Raw genomic sequence first — 20,637 nt, 5'->3', positions numbered from 1 at the left:
GGGCAGGAGCAGGGGCTGTGCCTGCAGGGGGGGGTCCTGTTGGAGCCGCCAGGGTTTGGGCAAATCAGCCAAGTTCCTACAGCTCAGTGTCCACAAAGGAATCCTAACAAAAAAGTAATATCTGAGAGCACCAAGGAGAGAGGAAAGATCTGTGTAAGTGATTCTAGAAACTTCCTCTCTCTAGTGTGGATCACGCCGCCGTCGCCAAAAAGCCACGAAAGCACTTTACCCAGAAGACATTGGCACTCGCTCTCTCCCAAATCCTGATCGAGCATTTTGATAAAGTTCTAGCTGCTAAATGATATAAATTTCACTTAGGTGGATGCCTCCTGTGGAGCTTCATGGGAGGATTTCAGAATACAATAAAATTGGCAAATGCAAGGAAATCTCATACCAAATTTGTCTTAATGCCTCCTGGTCTCACGTCTTTTTTTAGTAATGAAACACTTAAATAGATTTTTTAATGATGTATTTTCCAGTTCCATAATTTGTAATTTGAATGATAAATAAAATTGCATTTTTTATATCATATTTTACAACGGTAATAGAAGACACTATAATGTTCCTTCCCTCGGGGTTCTTTTTTCGATTTAAAGTACCATTTTTTTTTTCACATAACATTAGCTTCTTTGGCACATGTTTTATTTCTAACATATTTGCATGGATTTTCATAATGTTCCCCAAACTCAGAACATGAAATTATCATTTTTTTGGGAAACAGGTGCATAGCCATAATGAAGAGGATGTATGTAGGCATTGCACTTCCAATGTAAATCACCCTGAGTTCTCAATGATGACAAAATGTTTATGAGAACATAATCATATTTTCTTTAAATTCGCTCTTACATGAGAAAGTCATTAACTAATGTACCTTAAAAATAAATGAATGCTCAGAGGCAAAACCCTTTAGGTAAAATGCTAATAATAAAAAGGGAAAATAATGTGTATGCACAGTCGAAGTACAATCTATACATACTCGGTGCAAGAGAGAACAAGTGTATGCTCAGCAGAATATGACTAAGTAGAAATGACACAGCAATAACATAGATGGATCTGAGAGACAGAATATAAAGAAAAAAACACAGACTCCTGTGCAAACTTGATGATGCCGTTTATACGACATTCAATAAAACGCACGATCACTGGAAGGTGAGAGCATCACCACGGGGCCGGGGGTCTGACTTGGAGAGGGCGGCGGGGCCGGGCAAGGCGCTGGGAACGTCCTACCTTGACCCAGGAGGTGGTGACACAGGTGTGTGCCATGGAAGAAGGCGTCTGATTGTGCGACCAAGAAATACGCCATTTGTGATACGATGGAAGTCAGCGAAACAAATGTAAAACACGGTTCTTCAAAAATAAAACATTCACAAGCACAGGTAAGCGACAACCATGTCGTAAAACAAGAAACTCACACGGATGATAAGCATGAAGGGGAATTTAACGTATTGTAGTAATTTTTGGTAGGGAGAAGTCTAAACCAGCCCCAGTCACTCCTACTTCCTGGAAGGTTCCAATCCCCTCCCTTCAAGCGTGGGTAAGTCCTCGAACACCTGACTGTCACTCTTACGACTGGATCACAGCGTTCAGAAGGAAAGGTGAAGAGCTTTGGCGGATCTAGTCTCTAATTTGTTAAGTTGATCAAAACGGGGATTTTTCCACGGGAAGTTGTAGAAGAAACACGTCCTGTTGTGAGGGGACCACATGGCTAAGATTCCAGGGTGCCCCGTAGGACCTTGAGAGCAAACCCAACAGCCCGCCAGCCAGCTCGTGTGGACCTCAGTCCTGAAACCACAAGGAACTGAGTTCTGCCAACAAGCTGGATGACAGCACGGGTTGGTGGTGCGTCGCAGCGATTTATCACAAGGAATGTTCATCTGCTCTTTGCTTCTTGCAAAGCTCCTAGGACCTGTGGGTTTTCCAAGATGATTAGAGCAACAGCGTGTCTGTTGTTGTGTTAATGAGCTTACGGAGGTGACTGAGAAGCCAGCTAAGGGCCAGGGGAACCACCACCTACATGCAGGGCTGGAACTTTCATTCTCTTCCCCTCGAAGGCCAGGGACCAGAGGGGGGCTGGGGGTCGAATCAATCACCAATAGGCAATGATTTAATCGTGCGTGCGTCATAAAGGCCCCATGAAAACCCGAAAGGATGGGGTTCAGAGAGCTTCCAGGCTGGTGACTACTTGGAAATTCAGGGACAGCGGCTCCAGGAGAGGCTGCAAACTCTGGGACCCTTCCCACATTCTCTGCCTCATGCATCTGACGAATTCTGACACTGGCCACACGGAGGATGAATCTTGAAGTCGTTATGCTGGTTGAACTAAGCCAACCACAAGAGGACGGATACCCCGTACGAGGGATCTGGAAGAGTGGAGTTCATACAGACCGGAAGGAGCATGGGGGCCCCAGGGGCTGGGAGGGGGAAGGGGAGCTGGTGATCACTGTGCACAGTCTTGGTTGGAGAAAGCAAAGGAGCCCTGGAGATGGATGGCGGTCATGGCCACGAAATAACGTGAATATACTTGATGCCGCAACTGTGCACCTCAAGACAGTGAAATTCCCATCATGCATGTTGTACCCCAGTAAACAGGTGAGTGAGTAAATAAATATTAACAATTCACTCATTTATTTATCAACCATTTGGCGTTTTCTTGCACTAATAAGCCTTCTACATTAAGAAAAAAAAAAAAAAAAAGAACAGAATGAAAATTGTGAACGAACCTCACAGATCTATTCGACTAAACCAGAGGGCTTCTAGGAAGCGTCGTGGGGTGGTCTCCTCTGCCCCCCCACCCTCTCTGCAGAACCACAAACAGAAGCAATTATCTCAAAAGGACCTGGATTTGAGCTAATGGAGGAGCACTCCCAGCGTCGGAGGAAGTTCCCTGAAGTTCCCAGGAAGCAGTTCCTCAGATGCAGCGTGAGCACAGACTAAAGGGTCAAGGAGACACAGCAGGGAGCAAGACCACGGAGCTTCTTGGCCACAGGCCTCCCACCAGGGAGAGACAGAGGGTGATTCAGGCAACTGAAGAGCCCTGGGACATCTAGATGGGCCATATGCTGGCCCATAAAACTAGCCTCAATAAATAAAAAAAGACTTAAAAGTATACAGCATTTCCCCCTCTGGTCCCCATAGAATGATATTGGACTTTACTGAAAAAAGAAATCTGGGAAACCCGTAAAAACATGGAGATTTAAAAACATAAACTCAGAGGCACCTGGCTGGCTCAGCTGGAAAAGCAGGCAACTCTGGATCTCTTGGGGGGTAAGAGGTTTGAGGCCCACGATGGGTGTGGAGGCAAGTTAAACAAACACACACTTTTTAAGTTAAAAAAATAAATAAATAAAATAAAATAAAAAAATAAATTAAACAAACACACTTTTTAAATTAAAAAATAAAAATAAATTAAAGAAACACACTTTAAAAAAACACACACTTTTTAAATTAAAAAATAAATTAAATAAATAAATAATAAATAAATAAAACATAATCTTAAATAAACAATGAATCAAACAGGAAACCAAAGAGGAAGTTAGTAAATATTCATAAATAAATAAAAGTGAAGATAACAAGATCCCAAAACTAAGGGACCCATGGAAGGGGTGTACAGAGGGGAATCTACAGCTGTAAACGCTGGTATAAAAGAAAGATCTTGGGGCACCTGCGTGGCTCAGCTGGTTAAACATCTGCCTTCAAGTCAGGTCATGCTTCCGGGTCCTGAGGTCAAGCCCTGAGTGGGGGTCTCTGCTGCTCCCTTTGCTCATCCCCACCCCCCCGCACCCCCATGCTCGCTCGCTTGCTCACAAATAAATACATAAAATTATTGATGAGCACTGGGTGTTATTCTATATGTTGGCAAACTGAACGCCAATAAAAGATACATAAATAAATAAATAAATAATAATAAATAAATAAAATATAAAATAAATAAAATAAAATTAAATTAAAATAAAATAAAATAAAATAAAATAAAATAAAATAAAATAAAATAAATAAAAGAAAGAAAGAAAGAAACACCCACAAACAAAATTCAGGCTCAGATGGCTTCACTGGTGAATTCCACCAAACATCTGAAGAATGAATTCTTCACAAACATTTGCAAAAACTAGGAGGAGGAGGACGAAACACATTCCAACTCATCCTATGGGGTAACACCGGGATAGCAATCCCAGACAAAGACATCAACACGTAAAACACGACAGGCCACAGGCCAATGCTTATTACAAATACAGACTCAACCCCCCCAAAAAATACCCCCAAATCCTATCTATCGGTCTATTAAAAAAATCACATGGGGAGCCCGGGTGGCTCAGCGGTTGGGCATCTACCTTGGGCCCAGGGCGTGACCCCGGGGTCCTGGGATCGAGTCCCGCATCGGGCTCCCCACATGGAGCCTGCTTCTCCCTCCGCCTGTGTCTCTGCCTCTCTCTCTGGGTCTCTCATGAATAAATAAATTGAATATTTAAAAAAAAGAATCCTATACCATGAAACCAAGTGGGATTTGCCTGAGTTGGCCAATGAAATGCTGCTTTAACAACTAAAAATCAATTCCTACGTCACATCAATAAATAAGGCCAAGAAAACCACACGACCGTCTCAACAGGTGCAGGAAAGCATCCGGCTACTGCTCTCCGCGTGTCACGATAAACCCTCCCATCAACCAGAAACAGAAACTTCCACAGCGTCACAGACGGCATCTCTGGAAAGCCCACGGGTAGGACCACACTTCTCACGTAAGAAAAGACTCTGGCAACCTCAGAGGCCAAGTCAGCCGAGTCCTAGAACCGGGTAAGGGAGCAGAAGAGACGTTTCTCCCAAGAGGATGCGCGAACGCCGGTGAGCTCAGGAAAAGGTGCTCGGCAGCCTCGGTCATCGGGGGCCGCAAGTCCAACCGCAGGAGCTAGCGTCCGCACCCCGACATGCCTCGGCCCCCGCTAGCGACCTCAGGTGCTGGAGCGCCAGCGCAGAACAGGAGCCCACGTCCCACCCGCGGGGTGCGGAGCGTAGGTCGCGGCGTGGAGGCCCGTCCGTCACACGGGTAAACGCACGAGCCAGCCGTTCCCCTCCTTGGCACCTACCCCAGGAGACACACGCCTGCAAAAGCCTGCACACAGGGGCGCCGGGGTCTGTCGGTTAAGCCTCCGACTCTTGATTTCAGCTCAGGTCATGACCTCACGGTCGTGGGATCGAGCCCTGCGTCTGCCGCTGTGCCAGGCCTGGAGCCTGCTTGTCCCTCTCCCTCTGCTCCTCCCTCAACTCCCTCTCTCCTTCTCTGTCAAATAAATAAAATCCTTAAAAAAAAAAAAAAAGCTTGCATGCAAACGTTCACAGTGGCGCATTCGTAACTGGAAACCAGCCAAATGAACAGACAAGCAAAACGTGATCTATCCATACAGACGAAGACCGTTAGCAAATCCAAAGAACGAACACGCGCTACATTACATGCGTGACCCTTGAAAACACGATGCTACGTGGAAAAAAAAAAGCCAGTCAAAAAGGCTCACGTGTTACATGATCCCATTTACGTGCGGTGCCCAGAAGAGGCAAATCTGTACAGAAGGACGGCGGGTCACAGTCACCCGGGAGGATGGGAGCGGATGGCTAAGCTGATGCCCTGTTTCTTTCCTAAAATCGACGGGGGGACGGCCGCACAACTCCGAACAAGCCACAAGCCGCCACGCTGTACGCTTTAAATGGGCGAGCTGTGAGGTGGATGGATCCTATCTCAGTAAAACTGCTCAAACGAGAGATAAGCCTGACGCCGCGGGTCATCGGGGAACAGCGAATTAAAACCGCAGAGAAGGGGGCGCTGGGGGCTCAGAGGGCCTTTGGCTCAGGCCGTGGTCTCAGGGTCCTGGTTCGAGCCCCGCCCGGGCTCCCGCTCACTGCCTCCCCTGTCCTGCACACTCTCTGGCTAGCTCTGTGCTCTCTCCAACAAATATATAAATAAATCTTTTTTTAAAAAGATTTATTTATTTATTTACTTTGATAAACACAGAGAGAAAGAGGCAGAGACACAGGCAGAGGGAGAAGCAGGCTCCATGCAGGGAGCCTGACGTGGGACTCGATCCCGGGTCTCCAGGATTGTGCCCTGGGGCAAAGGCAGGCGCTAAACCGCTGAGCCACCCGGGGATCCCCTTTGTAAATAATCTTAAAAAGGATTTTAAAGAACGATGAGAAACCCCCACATAGCAGGTGCAAAGCCTCAGGTTTGCTGGGGTTTGGGGTTTCTTTGGCCCTGGGACATGGGGCAAACAACTGTCACGTGCTGCTGATGAGCGTGGGGCACCGAGAACCCCCGATATGGGCTCTGACGCATTCAGCTGCTGCTACTTATCCCTGCCTCCGTGCTGCTGTCGGACTGGGGTCTCCAAGGGGGGAGGCGGGTCCCCTGGTCCACCCGGGGCGCGTGCCTGCCTGTTACGAGCACCCGATCTGCTGGCGCTGCAGCCACTCAGCCAGAGGCCGAGCCTGGGGTTGGCCCGACGTCGGTGTCTATGCAACGCACGTGCCTCAGGTCCACACTGAGCTCCGGGGGGGGATGGAAGCTCCAAGAAGGCGAAGCTCCTGCCTGGGCTTCTCTCCACGGGAACCCACTCCCAGCAAAGCGCCCGCTCACCCTCGGCGCCCCGAGAACAAGGCTGGATGGGACCGTTCGGAGCGAGCAGGGACAAGAGGAGAGGTTGTCATGACTCCGATTTTACGTGCGGAGAAACTGCTAATACAGTAAACTCGGTTCTGAAGCCGAGAGTGAGCTGCCCCTCAACACAGCCATGTCTTGTACGAGGCTGGACGAGAGCTGCGGGCTTCTGCATCTGCACGGGCCCTGCCTCCCGGTCGCGCCGTCCGGGCCCCTTCCACCGAGGGGTTCCGGGGAAGGATGCGGGTGCGTGTGCCCCGTGCTTACAGCGCAAAGCAACACCGCATACTTACAGGAGCCCCGAGCCCGCTCTGGGGGCCTCTGGTCCCACCGCGCCCGCTCGGCCGCCGACGGCTTCTTGGAACCTTGCAGCAGCGTCAGGAACACCTTTTGGAAAATGAAAAAGCAAGTTTCCTGTTATCCAGACTCATGTGCACAACGTGCTGGTGTTCCTGGCGTCAGCTGCGCGGAGAGGCCCCCAGGACAGCGTACAGCACACGCACACCCGTGCCTCAGTGCCTTTCCCGGCACTGGCCTGGCCCTCGGCTGCGGGTCGTAGGCCGCCCCTGGCTCCACAGACAGGGGAGCGCTGACCACGGGCCCGCGGGCACTGAAGCCGGACGCCGGGCCAACTGAGGGCAGGAGCGGGCAGGCAGACAGAGGTGCCACTAGCAGCGTGCGTCCAGCGCAACCCGCGTCTGTGGCCGCCGCAGCCTCTCGGGAAGTCGGACGTGAGCCCAGAAACTGGTCTCTCAGCTGGTCCAGCACGGGTGGGAAGCCTCGTGTAAGGATCCCCCCGACGTGGCTCCCACGGGCAGCCCACGCGCCCGCAGCGGCTGGTTCCAGCCACGGCTTGAGGTCCCCGCTTAGTTGGAGCTGGAAGCAGGAGTGCAGCTTTCGTGTGTTCACATCCCAGGACAGCGAGAGGTGAGAAGCCACCTGAGCCAGGGTGGCGATCCAAGCCGAGAGCCACACCTGAGGTCGCCCGGGCCCAGGGGACCTGAGGGCATGTGCATGAGGCTGCGCTTGGTGTGCATGAGCCTGCAGCGGCCTCCGCCATGGGAAAAGCCAGGCACCGGGCACGAGGGCGAGGCTCCCTGCCCAGACCCAGCCAGCTCTGCACCTGTAGGCTCGGGACCCGGCGCCCAGAGCACTGGCTGCACAGTCTCGGGAGCAGGCGAGCCATGATGAGCCGCGCAAGTTCAGCGGGAGAGGGCTTGCACACAATAAAACCTCGCCCGCGGTTGTGCAGGCTGCACCCTCCGACTCTGCCAATCTAAGAAGATAAATGCACAAGTACAGACTGTCTGTGGGTGCCTTGAGGAGCCTCCAGCCTGCAGGGAGCTGGCAAGCAAGCCTGCGGGGTGAGGGGCGCACGATCTCATCCCACATGATGGGACGGAGATCGGAGAGAAACCCGACATCCTCCGGAGTAAAGGGCCTCGAGGTCTCATCAGCTCTGGTCAGCTACTTGTACTAGAAGGTAGCCCCTTGCCAACTCCCAGCAACCCCGGGAAGAGATGCAAACCTCAAGACCACCAGCACCAACCATGATGGCAATTAATGACTGTTGCCCCGTGGTGCCAGCGTGCCACCTGGGGAAAAGGATTCTGCTTCCGACTTAGCTTCCTCTATGATAAATGGTAAGAGTAAGACACATAACGGAGCTGCCGCGAGCGGTGGGCGTGTTTGTACACGGTGGAAGGACGGCACTTGCCCAAGGGAAGCTTCCATGGCCGGTCCTGAGAGAAGCCGGGCCAGTGGAGGAGGAGGAGGGGGACGTAAGGAGTGGAGGAGGAAGAGGAGGAGGAGAAAGATGAGGACGAGGAGGACGAGGGAGAGGAGAAGGAGGAGGAAGAGGAGGAGGAGGAGGAGGGGGAGGAGGAGGAGGGAGGGGGAAGAGGAGCGGGATGAGGAGGAGGGGATGACGTATGGAGTGGAGAGGGAGGAGGGGGAGGAGAAGGATGATGAGTGGAGAAGGAGAGGAAGAGGACGGGGAGGAGGAGGGGGGAGAACGAGGGTAAGGAGGAGGAGGGGGAGAAGGAGGGGGAGGGGAGGGAAGGAGGGGGAGGATAAGGAGGAGGAGGGGGATATACTAGTGGAGGAGGAGGGGAGGAGGGGGAGGAGGAGGAGGAAGGGGAGGAGGAGGGGGGAGGAGGAGGAGGGAGAGGAAAGGGAGGAGGAGGGGATAAGGAGGAGGAGGGGGAGAAGGAGGACTCCGGAGCACCATGTCCCGATGGTCACTTGAGTCTGCCGTCAGCCCGGCCCAGCGACAGCAGCGCGGCTCCTGGCCCAGGAGGAGGCACCGCAGCCCAGGCGCCAGCGTTCACCGAGCGCACTGATGAAGACTTATTTGGGGGCACCCAGGGGGGCTCAGTCAGTTGAGCGCCTGCCTCTTGATTTCGGCTCGGGTGGTGACCTCAGGGCCCCGGGATCGAGCCCCCGGGAGCGTGGAGCCCGCCTGAGTCTCTCCTTCTCCCTCTGCCGCTCCCCTGCTCGCTGCCACTGGCTCCCGTAAATCAACAGGTAAACCCTGGGAAGAGGAGCGCGGCCCGCGGCAGCCCTGGGAAGGCGTCGGAGCGCGGACCGCGCCGCTCAGACCCAGCTACTCGCCTGCGGTTCGGGGTAACGTGGGGAGGCCGGAGTGGGTGGCGGCGAAGGGCCCCAGGCCACGCACAGGACCCCACACACCCACCCGGCCTCCTGCAGGACCCTGCCCGGAAGCCGTTTCCCATCTCATCTCATCTTCTGGATTCCCTGCAATTAGCTCCAGTTTCCAAAGTCAAAGGAAAACCAAATGAGGGCAGGTCACATCGCTTTTCCTGACGTTTAAGTGAATCCATCACACAAATTGAGTAAGAACGAGACAGATGATGACATTGCGTCCGACGGTGACAGTATGAACGATCCAAGTTAAGAAGGGGCAGGGGCGGCCGGTGGCTCAGTCAGGCAAGCATCTGGATGTTGGCTCAGGTGTGATCTCAGGGTCGAGGCATCGAGCCCACGTCAGCAGGGAGTCTGGTGGAGACTCCCTTCCCCTTCCCCTCCCCCACTCTCTCTCTCTCCCAAACAGATAAATAAATCATCTTTAAAAAAATGGATAAAGGACCTGAATAGACATTTCTCAGGGGAAGACACGCAGGCGGCCAACAGACCCCTGGAGAGACGCGCCGTCCCTCGTCAGCAGGGAGATACGAGTCCAACCCACAGGGAGACACCACCCCACTCCCGTCCAAACGCCTGTCGTCCAAATGACAAGAAATCACAGGCGTGGGCAAGGACATGGGGAGGAAGGACCCCTCGTGCGCTGCCGGTGGTGACGGGAACCCAGGCAGGCACTCCGGAACACGCATGGACGTCCTCGAAAATTCTATTAAAATGAATTCTATTAAAAATAGAATTACCACGTGACCCAGCACTTCCACCTCTGGGTGGAAATGAAAGGAAATGAAAAGTCTCTACTGAAGAGGCATCTGCTCCCTGTGCTCCCTTTGCTCCCTGCAGCACTGTGTGCAGCAGCCCAAGTGCCAGGGTCCACGGGGGATGAATGGATAAGGAGGGGCTAGTAGACAGACAGGTGGGCAGGTAGACAGACAGATGGGTAGGTAGATAGATAAGCAGGTAGATAGGCAGATGGGCAGGTAGATAGACAGATGGGCAGGAAGACAGATAAGCATGTAGGTAGGTAGGTAGCCAGGTAACCAGGTAGGCAAGTAGGTAGGTAGGTAGATAGCTAGATAGATAGACAGACAGACACACAGAAGGGCAGATAGGCAGGTAGATAGATAGACAAGTAGATAAAAAGCAGACAGGTAGACAGGCAAGTAGGTAGATACATAGACAGACAAGTAAATAAACAGAAAAACAGACAGACAAATAGACAGATATAGATAGACAGGCAGGCAGGTAGATCTAGAAAGAGAGCAGGGGGCCCCCAGGGCCGGGTGTCTCCCCAGGGCAGGGGGGTCCCCAGGGCAGGGGGTCCAGCACAGGCTGTCACTGAGTCCGGGTGTGGGAAGGAGGGACCCCAAAGCCGTCGGGGGCGTGGAGGCCCCAGGGGAGTCCCCCGTCCCCCCATCCAGGAGGCTGGCAGGAGCCCGGGACCCCTCCAGGGGCAGCTCCGCGGGCATTTCCTGGGCGACCCTGTCCAGCTGGAGCTCCCCAGGCTGCGTGGAGCCCCTGCCGTCAGCCCCACCGGGCGCAGCCTCGTGGGTCCCGGGGCCTGGAGTCAGATTCCCACCCGGGATGCAGGCGGGGCTCTGAGGGCCGCCCCACAGGGGAGTCATCGCCACCCGGGCGTAGCAGCTACAAAGACCTCAGCTTCTACCTCCATGAAAAACCCCGTCAGAAGCGAAGGCCCCTGCTGCCCGAGGCCTGGGTGGCCCTTGCGTCCTGCGGCAGCCGCGGGGGCCCTGGCGGACGGTGACAGAGCCGCCGCGGGCCCCTCGGGTTCCGCGCTCGCAGCCTGCTGTGGCCCGGCCGAGGCCCGTTGATCTGTCGGGCTTCTACTCGGTAAGGCCTACGATGGAGACGGAGACGGAGCCGGAGACGGAGACGGAGACAAGTGGCTTAAGGATTCTGACGGAGAAAAGGAGCGAGAGGAGTAGGAGGCAGAGCACCTACTTTCCTGTTCCAGAGTCCCCCTGACGTAGTCCAAGGCTGTGGCTGAAATGCAGCCAGGCCTGATGGTTTGACAGAAGGGACTCAGGGGGGAGGGAGGGAGGGAGGGGACGGAAGGAGGGCTTAGGGGAAAAGGGAGGAAGGGGTGAGGGTAAGAAGGAGGAGGAGGGAGGAGGAGTGATGGGGGCAGGAAGAGGAGGGAGGGAGGGAGGCAGGGGGACAGGAAAGGGAGGAGTGAAGGGAAGGGTGAAGAGAGGAAGAGAGGAAGGGGGAGGGGAGGGGGGAGGGGAGGGACACAAGTAGGGCTTGGGAGGAGGGAGGAAGGGGTGAGAGTAAGAGGGACAAGGAGGGAGGAGGAGTGATGGGGGTCAGAGGGAGGGAGGCAGGGTGAGGGGAGGAGGGTGCGGTGAGGGGAGGGGTGAAGGGAAGGAGAGAGGTTCCCATCAGTTACTGGGGGAACCGGGCAAACCTCGCTAATGAGGCCATTTGCTCACCCGACCTGGGGGCACGACTGGCAGGACACGGGGAGCAGGGAGGCCGGGCCTTTGCACCGGGGCTGTGTCCCGGGGGCCCTGCTCACGCCCGTCCAGCGTATCCACAAGCCCCGCGGGTGTGGCCGGGCCCGGGCCACCCTGCAAGGGCGCCAAGCCCATGGGCTCACCCACTTGCTCACGGATGGCCCAGGCGGGTGGGCCTCGAGGTGGGAGGGGGGCTGAGGCCCGGGGCATGCGGCCGAGGTTAGGGACCTGCTGACAGGGGTGGGACGGGCCTCTCTGAGCCCCGAGACTCGGCCACGGTCACGGGGGACAGGGTCTGGGGCGTCGAACGCCGTCCACACGCACAGGCTGAGTCCCCCTAGGTTCACGACCTCTCACGACCAAAGGCCGCCCTGGCCGCGGTGTCCCCGAGGATGCAGCCGCCTCCTGGCCTGCACCCGCCCCGGCGACGCGTCGTCAGCCCCGTTCCCCCCAACACACGGCCCGGGGTTCAGGCCCTGACGGCCTCTCGGGCCCCGTCACCATCCCCGACCCGTAAAGAAACAGGGGCCCAGATCCTCCCCAGATTTCTACATTTTAACTTGCGCCGTTGAATTTTTATGTTTTGCTTTGAGAGTAGGTGTGGGGCGGGGTGGGGGGTGCAGAGGCATAGGGAGGCAGGGCCCACGCCCAGCACGGAGCCGCCGGGGCTGGGTCCCCCACCCAAGACAGTGACCTGAGCCACTGAGCCACAGTCGGGAATCGGAAGCCTAAACGCCGGAGCCCCCGATGCCCCAGCGCCCCCAGATCTTCGCCCAAAATCTGCACACCTGTAGTGATGACCAGGTAAGCTCACAGGTGGGGGGGGCCTGGCTGACCTCACGGCCCCCCAGCAAAGCTTGCCCTTGGTTTGGGGCCACCTCCTTCGGCAGGACGTGCCTGGCTCTGCGCAGAGACCACCGCCAGGGTGCCGCCACCCGCCCAGCGCCCCGGGGCCGTGTGGGGCGCCCCGAGAGCCAGCAGAGCTCACAAGCTTGACCTTCTGTGCCCTGAGCGTGTCCCTCCATGTGAGGGGACGGGGCCCCCCAGCTACCGACGGTGTCTGCACCCCTAGCGACTCCTGACGGCACCCAAGGCCTCAAGTCCCAAAACGCATCCTTCCCTTAAAGAGCGACCCCGCCTCACAGGGCACGTCCACACTCCACACGGGCTCGCACGCAGTGCACGGCCTCCCTCCCCCCCCAGCCAGCACGCCTGGCCATCCATCCGTCCATCCGTCCATCCGTCGGTCCGTACCTCCTCCAGCGTGGTGTCTGAAATCCCGAAGCCCGTGAGCCGCAGGCAGGGCAGGTTGTGCTCCAGGGCCCGGAAGAGCGCCCCGAAGCGGGCCCGGTCCGTGTCCCGGGGAAGCCCGTAGACCAGCTCGCCCGGGCGGCTGTCGCGGAGGAAGGCATGTGGGACGTGGCTCTGTATCAGGGCCGTGGCCCGGGCGAGGTCCTGCGAGTCGTCGGCCCCCAGCACAGAAGGCTACCCCGAGAAGGGAAGGAAGGGGGCTTAGTCCCGGAGCGCCAAGTCTCCACCACCCGCGTCACGCTTGAAATGACAGGCACCATTCAGGCCACAGGCGTTCGGGGGATACATCTTAGGTTTTCCCTTAAAATATGCAGAGGGGCGAGGCTGCTGGTCCCCGGGGAAATGGGATCCCCCCAGCAAGGCAGCGAGCCACCTCGGGACAGCGGGATGCTCAGCCCAGGCTAGAGGAAGCTCAATGCAGGGCCACACCCCGGCACCCCGACCCACACGACCTCTCAGGGGCCCTGCTGCATCCGCCTGCGCGATGGGCCCTCCCCGTGGGAAAATGCTCCCGAGCATCTGGGCCAGGACCCCGCACTCTCTCGGGTGGGGGCTTCTGACTCCGCCTGCACCCCCGGTGCTCAGGATGCACTGAGGCCCCAGAGGGTAACCACCTGGCTCACCCTGGGGGACCGGGATCTGGGCTGCTGGGCACCCGGGACTCCGTGAGCCCCTTCGTCCGGGGCCACCAGGGAGCTGCCGTAGCCGAGCCCCCTCCCTGGACCACCAGGAGCCCCCCACAGGGACGCTGTGGTCCCCATATCCTGCTTCTCTCTGGCCCCGGAGCAGCCTTTCCTGCACCTGCCCTGGGGCCCGGGGCCTGGTGCTGCCCTGCGCCCCGACCGTCCCGCGCCCCCTACCTGCTTGGTGAGCGTCAGGAGGAGCCCCTGGCCGTAGGCTTCGGTCAGGCAGGAGGGGGGCCCGCAGAAGCGCAGCCGGCCCTGCTGCAGGACAGCCACGCGGTCGCTGAGCGCCTCCGCCTCGTCCAGGTGGTGGGTCGTGAAGATGACCGTGCGACCTGCGGCCCAACACAGCGGCGTCAGGACCCGCAGCTCGGCGGCCCCAGCGGGTGAGGGGGGCCCCGGAGACGATCCAAGGACCCTCCCTGACTCCAAACCAGAAAACACTGAGCCCGAAGGTCGGGAGGGCCCAAGCCACAGCTTGGAGGCCGTGCTTCGGGGCAGGCGCCCCGGGGACCTGATGCTGTTCCCCCACGTCCGCCCCCCCCGGTGACCCCGAGGGGCCAATGATGCGCACGGGGTGATGCAGAGGGACAGGAACACGTGCCCCAAAATGGGGGGACGCCTGGTGGCTCTGCGGTGGAGCGTCTGGCCTCGGCTCAGGGCGGGACGCCGGGTCCTGGGATCCAGGGGTCCCTGCTCCTCGGGGAGGCTGCTCCTCCCTCTGCTCCCCCTCCTGCTCTCATGCACTCTCTCTCTCTCTCTCTCTCTCTCTAATAGATAAAGTCTTAAAAAAAAAAAAACTTAGGAATAGTCTAACGAAGACAGTGAAAGGGACTGTGCGCCCCCCACACAGGTGTATTGGGTCCAGAGCTGACCCGGGATGGCCTCGGGGGGACGCTGGGATGCCTCAAGACGCGCCCTAACCTCAAGGACAAGGATCACTTTTCGAGACGCCCCCTCCCCGCTCCTCCCTCCCAAGGTATGTGCCCCCCACTGCCCCCCACCTGCACCTGCTCGTTTCAGCCTCAGTAAGGACCCACCGCGGTTGACCAAGCGCCCGCCCACCACCGGCAGGGCCCTACACCACTGCCGCAGGTCACCTGCGTGTCCTGAGGCCCTAAGGGCAGGACCCCGGACGCCCCGGGGACGCTCATCCCTCCCGGGTCTGCAGCCACAGACGCCAGGGGCGTGCGCACCTTGGGGCTTCCCCACGCGCTCGCTCGGGGGTCTGTCCCTCCCTCACGTCCAACAGGTACACCCCGAGGAGCAGTGCAGGTGCAGCCAGGTGCTCGGCCTGCCCGGCCGGAGGCGGAGCACAGGCGGATGCATCCCAGGAGGCTGAGCAGGTGGATGCATCCCGGGAGGCGGGGCACAGGCAGATGCATCCCAGGGGGCAGGGCGCAGGTGGATGCATCCCGGGAGGCGGGGAGCAGGCGGATGCATCCCAGGGGGAAGGGCGCAGGTGGATGCATCCCAGGGGGAAGGGCGCAGGTGGATGCATCCCGGGAGGCTACACAGGTGGATGCATCCCAGGAGGCGGGGAGCAGGTAGATGCATCCCGGGAGGCGAGGCGCAGGCAGATGCATCCCAGGGGGCAGGGCGCAGGTGGATGCATCCTGGGAGGCGGGGAGCAGGTGCATGCATCCCGGGAAGTTGCGCAGGCAGATGCATCGTGGGAGGTGGGGAGCAGGTGCATGCATCCCGGGAGGCTACACAGGTGGATGCATCCCAGGAGGCGGGGAGCAGGTGGATGCATCCTGGGAGGCGGGGAGCAGGTAGATGCATCCCGGGAGGCGAGGCGCAGGCAGATGCATCCCAGGGGGCAGGGCGCAGGTGGATGCATCCTGGGAGGCGGGGAGCAGGTGCATGCATCCCGGGAAGTTGCGCAGGCAGATGCATCGTGGGAGGTGGGGAGCAGGTGCATGCATCCCGGGAGGCTGCGCAGGCAGATGCATCCCAGGAGGCAGGGCGCAGGTGGATGCATCCCGGGAGGCGGGGAGCAGGCGGATGCATCCCAGGAGGCAGGGCGCAGGTGGATGCATCCCGGGAGGCGGGGCGCCCATGGGGACCGGCGGTGGGTGAGGGGCGGGAGGGGACCAGGGACAGGACGGGGGGGACCAGGGGTACCTGGGGCGGGGGTGGGGGTGGGGAACCAGGGGTACCTGCGGCTGGGAAGCCGGGGGACGGGTCCGGGGCTCTTCCCGGGGACCCCACCGCCCTGATGTGACTCTGCACCCCCAGGCCCTGCCAGCCTCGTCTGCCCTCGAGCCGACCAGTCAGCGCGGCGCCCGCTCCCCGGGGCCCTCCCTGAGCCTCTCTAGAACCCTGGAGTCACCGCTCACCCTCCAAGGGCCCCGGGAAACGAGGGGTAACCACGGAGGTCGTGCTCCTGAGATTTCCACCGGCAGCGCATGCCACAACCCGGGCTGGAGACCCTGGAGCATCCCATCACCTCCCCCATCCGTCGCCGCCACCTGTTTCCTCCACCCCGGGGCTCCCCCTCTGTTCCCACGTGTCTCCCCAGGGCGCACGAGCAGGTGCAGGACGGAGGGGGCTGCGGCTCAGGACCCCAGGACCTGGGGCGACGCGTTCACAGCTCAGGTGGGGCCCAGGGTCCGGTCCAAGCGGGGAGCTTCCCCCTGTGCCCCGGGAGCAGGGGCCCCACGCGGGCCTCGACCCCAGGACCCGGGATCACGACTTGAGCCACGGAGCCCCCCAGGCGCCCCCTCTCTGTGTCTTAAGCAGCAGGTCTCCATGTCCCGCAGGAGATGGAGGCATCAGAAGGCATCTCCATACACAGAAGGTCGGAGAGCGCAGCGGGGCGGAAACCCCGCCAGCCACTCCTGCACCCGACAGCACCCAGCTAGCTCTCCCGGTCCTTGCCACGTGTTTCCCAATTACAGTGTCTCTGCGTGAAAGGCCACGTCCACGCAGCTTAGGTGTCAGGGTCACAGACAGAGGCAGACGGCAGAGCCCGTCCCTGACGTCACCCAGACACACGGGATAGAGCAGCGGAGACGCGTGGGGCCCAGGGTCAGCGCCCAGCAGGTGCCCGGGGAGCACCCAGGCTCCCTCAGCAAGCGCAGGACGCGGGTTCCCGGCCACAGCCGCACCCCCGCCCCGCAGCCTGAGATTCCAGGAGGAGGCGCAGCCCGGACGGGGACAGTGCAGCGGAGATCACGCGGGCCAGGCGGTCACAGAGGGACACCGGCCCCGGGGGGCGAGCCCAGCACGGCACACGCTGCAGGACGCCGCCTCTGGGGCGCCCAGTGGCTCCGTCCCACGAGCACCCCACTCTTGGTTTTGGCTCAGGTCGTGACCTCAGGGTCATGGGGTGCCCCAGACTCCTGCTCGGCGCGGGGCCTACCTCAGGTCGCCTCCCCCCACGAGAGCCCCGCTCGCTCTCTGCAGTAAAGATCTTGAAAAAACTTCACGACGCACCAGCTCCGCCTGCACCTTTGTGACCGTTCCTTCCGAAAGCAGTGATGGGTCCTCGCGGGGCTGGCACCCGGCCCCACGCGGCTCTGCGGCCTCCGGGGACGCTCTGGAGGGCGCCCTGTCCTACCTTTGCGGTGCTTGAGGAGGATGTCCCAGATGCCGCGGCGCGAGCAGGGGTCCACCCCGCTGGTGGGCTCGTCCAGAACCACGGTCCGCGACGCGCCGAGGAAGGCGAGGCCGATGGACAGCTTCCTCTTCATGCCCCCCGACAGGACGCGGGTCTGTGTGTGTTGATGCCGCGTCAGCTCCACATCCTCCAGGGTCCTGCAAGGAGAGCTCCTCGCTCTTGTCCCCGAACGCCTAAAGCCTTCCTTGGCTTCGTCCACCCGCCGGGACCGCCAGCGACTGGGGACTCGGCAAACCGGAGGCGCCGACGAGGCCCAGAAGCCACGGGCGCTCGGGGACGAGCCCCAGCCACCCTGGCCTTCGGAGGGATTGCGCCAACGGGCCGCGACGCGGGGGCCGCAGGACCCACCCAGGGCTGTTTGGGGAGAACAGTCGTCCCCCTCCCAGGAGTATTTTCTTAAGGGACCTAGATTTCCATGGGGCACTGCGGGGGCACGTGGGATGAGGCGGCCGTGCGACAGTGGAGGGCCTGTGGGATGCTGGGAGGGGCCGTGGGACGGTGGGGGGGCCCATGGGACGGCGCGGTGGGATGCTGCAGGGGGGCAAGCAGAGGCCCACCCACCGCACACCACGGGGCCACCTGCACAAACCTTGTGGCCCGGCCCACACACAGCTACCCGCCTTCCCAGAGGAGCCGCTCCCTCAAATGCCACCAGCAAGGGACAAATAAGAGCAGCCCTCCTGCGCACACAGGTCCCCTGCTCCTTCCCAGGGGCGCGCCATGTGGGCATCCAGGTCTCAGACACAGGAGAGTTTTGGAAGGGGGCAGGGGGACCCAGAGGCCCTGCACGGGGCGGGGGCAGGGGGACCCAGAGGCCGTGCACAGGGTGGGGGTGGGGGACCCAGAGGTTGTGCACGGGGTGGGGGCGAGGGACCCAGAAGCCCTGCATGGGGCGGGGGCAGGGGACCCAGAGGCTGTGCACAGGGTGGGGTCGGGAGACCCAGAGGTTGTGCACAGGGCAGGGTCGGAGGACTCAGAGGTCCTGCTTGGGGTGGGGGTGGGGGCGGGGACCCAGAAGCCCTGCATGGGGCAGGGTCGGGGGACCCAGAGGTCATGCACTGCACGGGGGCAGGGGACCCAGAGGTCGTGCATGGGGTGGGGGCAGGGGACCCAGATGCTGTGCACAGGGCGGGCGGGGGGACCCAGAAGCCCTGCATGGGGCGGAGGCAGGGAACCCAGAGGCCGAGCACGGGGCTATAGGGCTGGACAAAACCCCGAAGGCCGCCCGACTCCACCTTCACCACGTGCAGACCACGAGTCTGTATTTTAAGCCGTGAAGCCTGCAGCCATCCTGCACATTGGCCCCTGCAGCGACCCGGAGCCCCCGGGAGGGTCAGCCTGGGACACGGGTGTCGTCAAGCTGCCGCAGGCCCGGCTCCGCCTCTGGATGGTCACGGGCAGGAGGGCGCAGGCAGGGCTGGCGCTGACCTGTTCACCACCCGGCGCAGCGTCCGCTGGGTCCAGTGTGGAGCCTTGATGGCGGCAAAGAGCCGCAGGTGCTCGAGGACGGTGAGGTTGTCCAACAGGACGTCCCGCTGTGGACACACGCCCAGCTCCCTCCTGATGGCGGCCAAGTCCGTGTGCAGGCTCCTGCCGTGGACGAGGACGGCCCCAGACGTGGGCGGGTGGAGGCCGGTCAGCACGGATCTGCCGGAGAAGCGCGTGAGCTCGGGGCCCCGAGCGGCCGCTCCGGATGCCAGACCCGGGGGCCGCCGGCTGCACCCCATGGCGCTTGCGGAGTGTCGCTGGCTTCTCCTGGGAAGTGGGGGCCCGTGACGATGCTTACGGCCCCAAACCTGAGCCCCTAGAACATGCCGGTGCGCGGGCGTTCAGGATCATGAACCCAGCTTCCGTTACAAGGTAAGGAAACCGGCGCCTGGGGGCTGAGTCGGCGAGGCACCCGCCTCGGGCTCCCCTACGACCCGGGTCCTGGGGTCCAGCCCCGGTGGGGCTCCCCGCTCAGGGGGGCGTCTGCGTCTCCCTCTGCTGCGCCCCGTTTGTGCTCCCTCTCTCTCCAATAAGTAAATCTTTAAAACCTGAGGAGACCTGAGGCAAGCAGAGCACGAGCCCGCCGCCCACGGGGCGCCCCCGCCCGCCCGCCACCCCACGGCCTGCATGCACGTGGAACGTGTGACCTCCAGGGACCCCGCGGAAGCTCGCCGCCCTGACCCAGTCAGAGGGAGCCGGGGGACGGCCTGGCTCTGCTGCCTGCTCAGAACCTTCACTACTCAGGGGTTTGGGGCCGTCCTCACGGTTCCGAGACTTTATAGGCACGCCCGCCGCCCCTAGCTCGTAGCAAATCCCAAATCCGCCCCTGGCTGCTTATGCACAAGACTAACAGGTGCATCCACGCAGGAGTATCCGTGGGGAGGACCATAGCAGCCCCGTCTACAACCCCGCAAACCTGGACGTAAGCTCGGCCACCACCCACAGCAGGTGTAAGGATGAGCACACGGCCCCAGAGCCCCGCGCCGGGCGCCCAGGGGCGATGCGTCACGGCCACCATGAGCCCCAGCGTCAGCGCCCCGAGGGCACCAGGGAGGGCGCGGCTCCCGAAAGTGCTCTGCGCCGGCGCCCAGCTCACGGCCCGCACAGGCTGCAGCTCCGCCAACCTCCCCAGGGACCGAGCCGCGCAGGCTTCAGGCCTCCTGGGGGTAGGAGAGACGACGCACTCGCAGGCCCCAGGCGCCCGCGCTCCGCTGTCGGCGGGATGCGGGGCGCTGGCTCGAGTCTCCGGGCGCCCGAGGGCTCCCCGTCCTGAGCTGAGACACTGCGAACGCTCGGCGGGATGGGCAGCTGGACTTCAGCTCCGAGCACAGAGCAAAACTTCCCTTTTTTTGACTTCTATTGGAGATTTCTGTGTGTTATTTTGCTACTTTGCTTTAGAAGCTCAAAGCAGGGGCCTCCGGGCAGCTCAGCGGGTGGAGCCCCCAACTCCTGCTTTTGGCTCAGGTCCTGATCTCACGGATTTGGGATCGAGCCCCACGGTCTGGTTCTTTAATCAAATCTGGAGCCATTGGGCCCCAAACCAGAAGTCAAGCCGGGACTCAGGCAGTGGAGAACCTTGCAGACATCCCTCCCGATTCAAGTTCCCAGAGACAGGAGAGCGAAAGGAAGCGTGGCGGGGGGACGGTGCGGCGCCCCAGGACCCACGTGAAGACACAGTGCGGCATCTGCGGGGAGCGAGGGGTCGAGGGACCCCACCCGCCCGCTGTCCCGGGGCCCCGTGGGTCACCACCG

At 60.1% G+C, this 20,637-nt stretch overlaps 1 protein-coding gene across 1 annotated transcript in view; it reads right to left on the bottom strand.

The window, feature by feature from the left end:
* ABCA13 (ATP binding cassette subfamily A member 13) overlaps positions 1-20,637 on the bottom strand; it is a 232,906-nt gene that overhangs the window by 85,843 nt on the left and 126,426 nt on the right. Inside the window, exons 40-44 of the mRNA XM_038562528.1 lie at positions 18,826-19,044; positions 17,338-17,534; positions 13,950-14,107; positions 13,033-13,263; positions 6,934-7,027 (exon numbers count right to left, since the gene is read on the bottom strand). Coding sequence (XP_038418456.1) covers positions 6,934-7,027; positions 13,033-13,263; positions 13,950-14,107; positions 17,338-17,534; positions 18,826-19,044 — 899 coding nt within the window. The remainder of the gene's footprint in view (positions 1-6,933; positions 7,028-13,032; positions 13,264-13,949; positions 14,108-17,337; positions 17,535-18,825; positions 19,045-20,637) is intronic.

This window comes from Canis lupus, chromosome 18 (assembly GCF_011100685.1).
Source record: "Canis lupus familiaris isolate Mischka breed German Shepherd chromosome 18, alternate assembly UU_Cfam_GSD_1.0, whole genome shotgun sequence".
Taxonomy (NCBI): domain Eukaryota; kingdom Metazoa; phylum Chordata; class Mammalia; order Carnivora; family Canidae; genus Canis; species Canis lupus.
The sequence above is the reverse complement of the archived record's forward strand: the minus strand, read 5'-3'. Positions and strand labels throughout refer to the sequence as shown.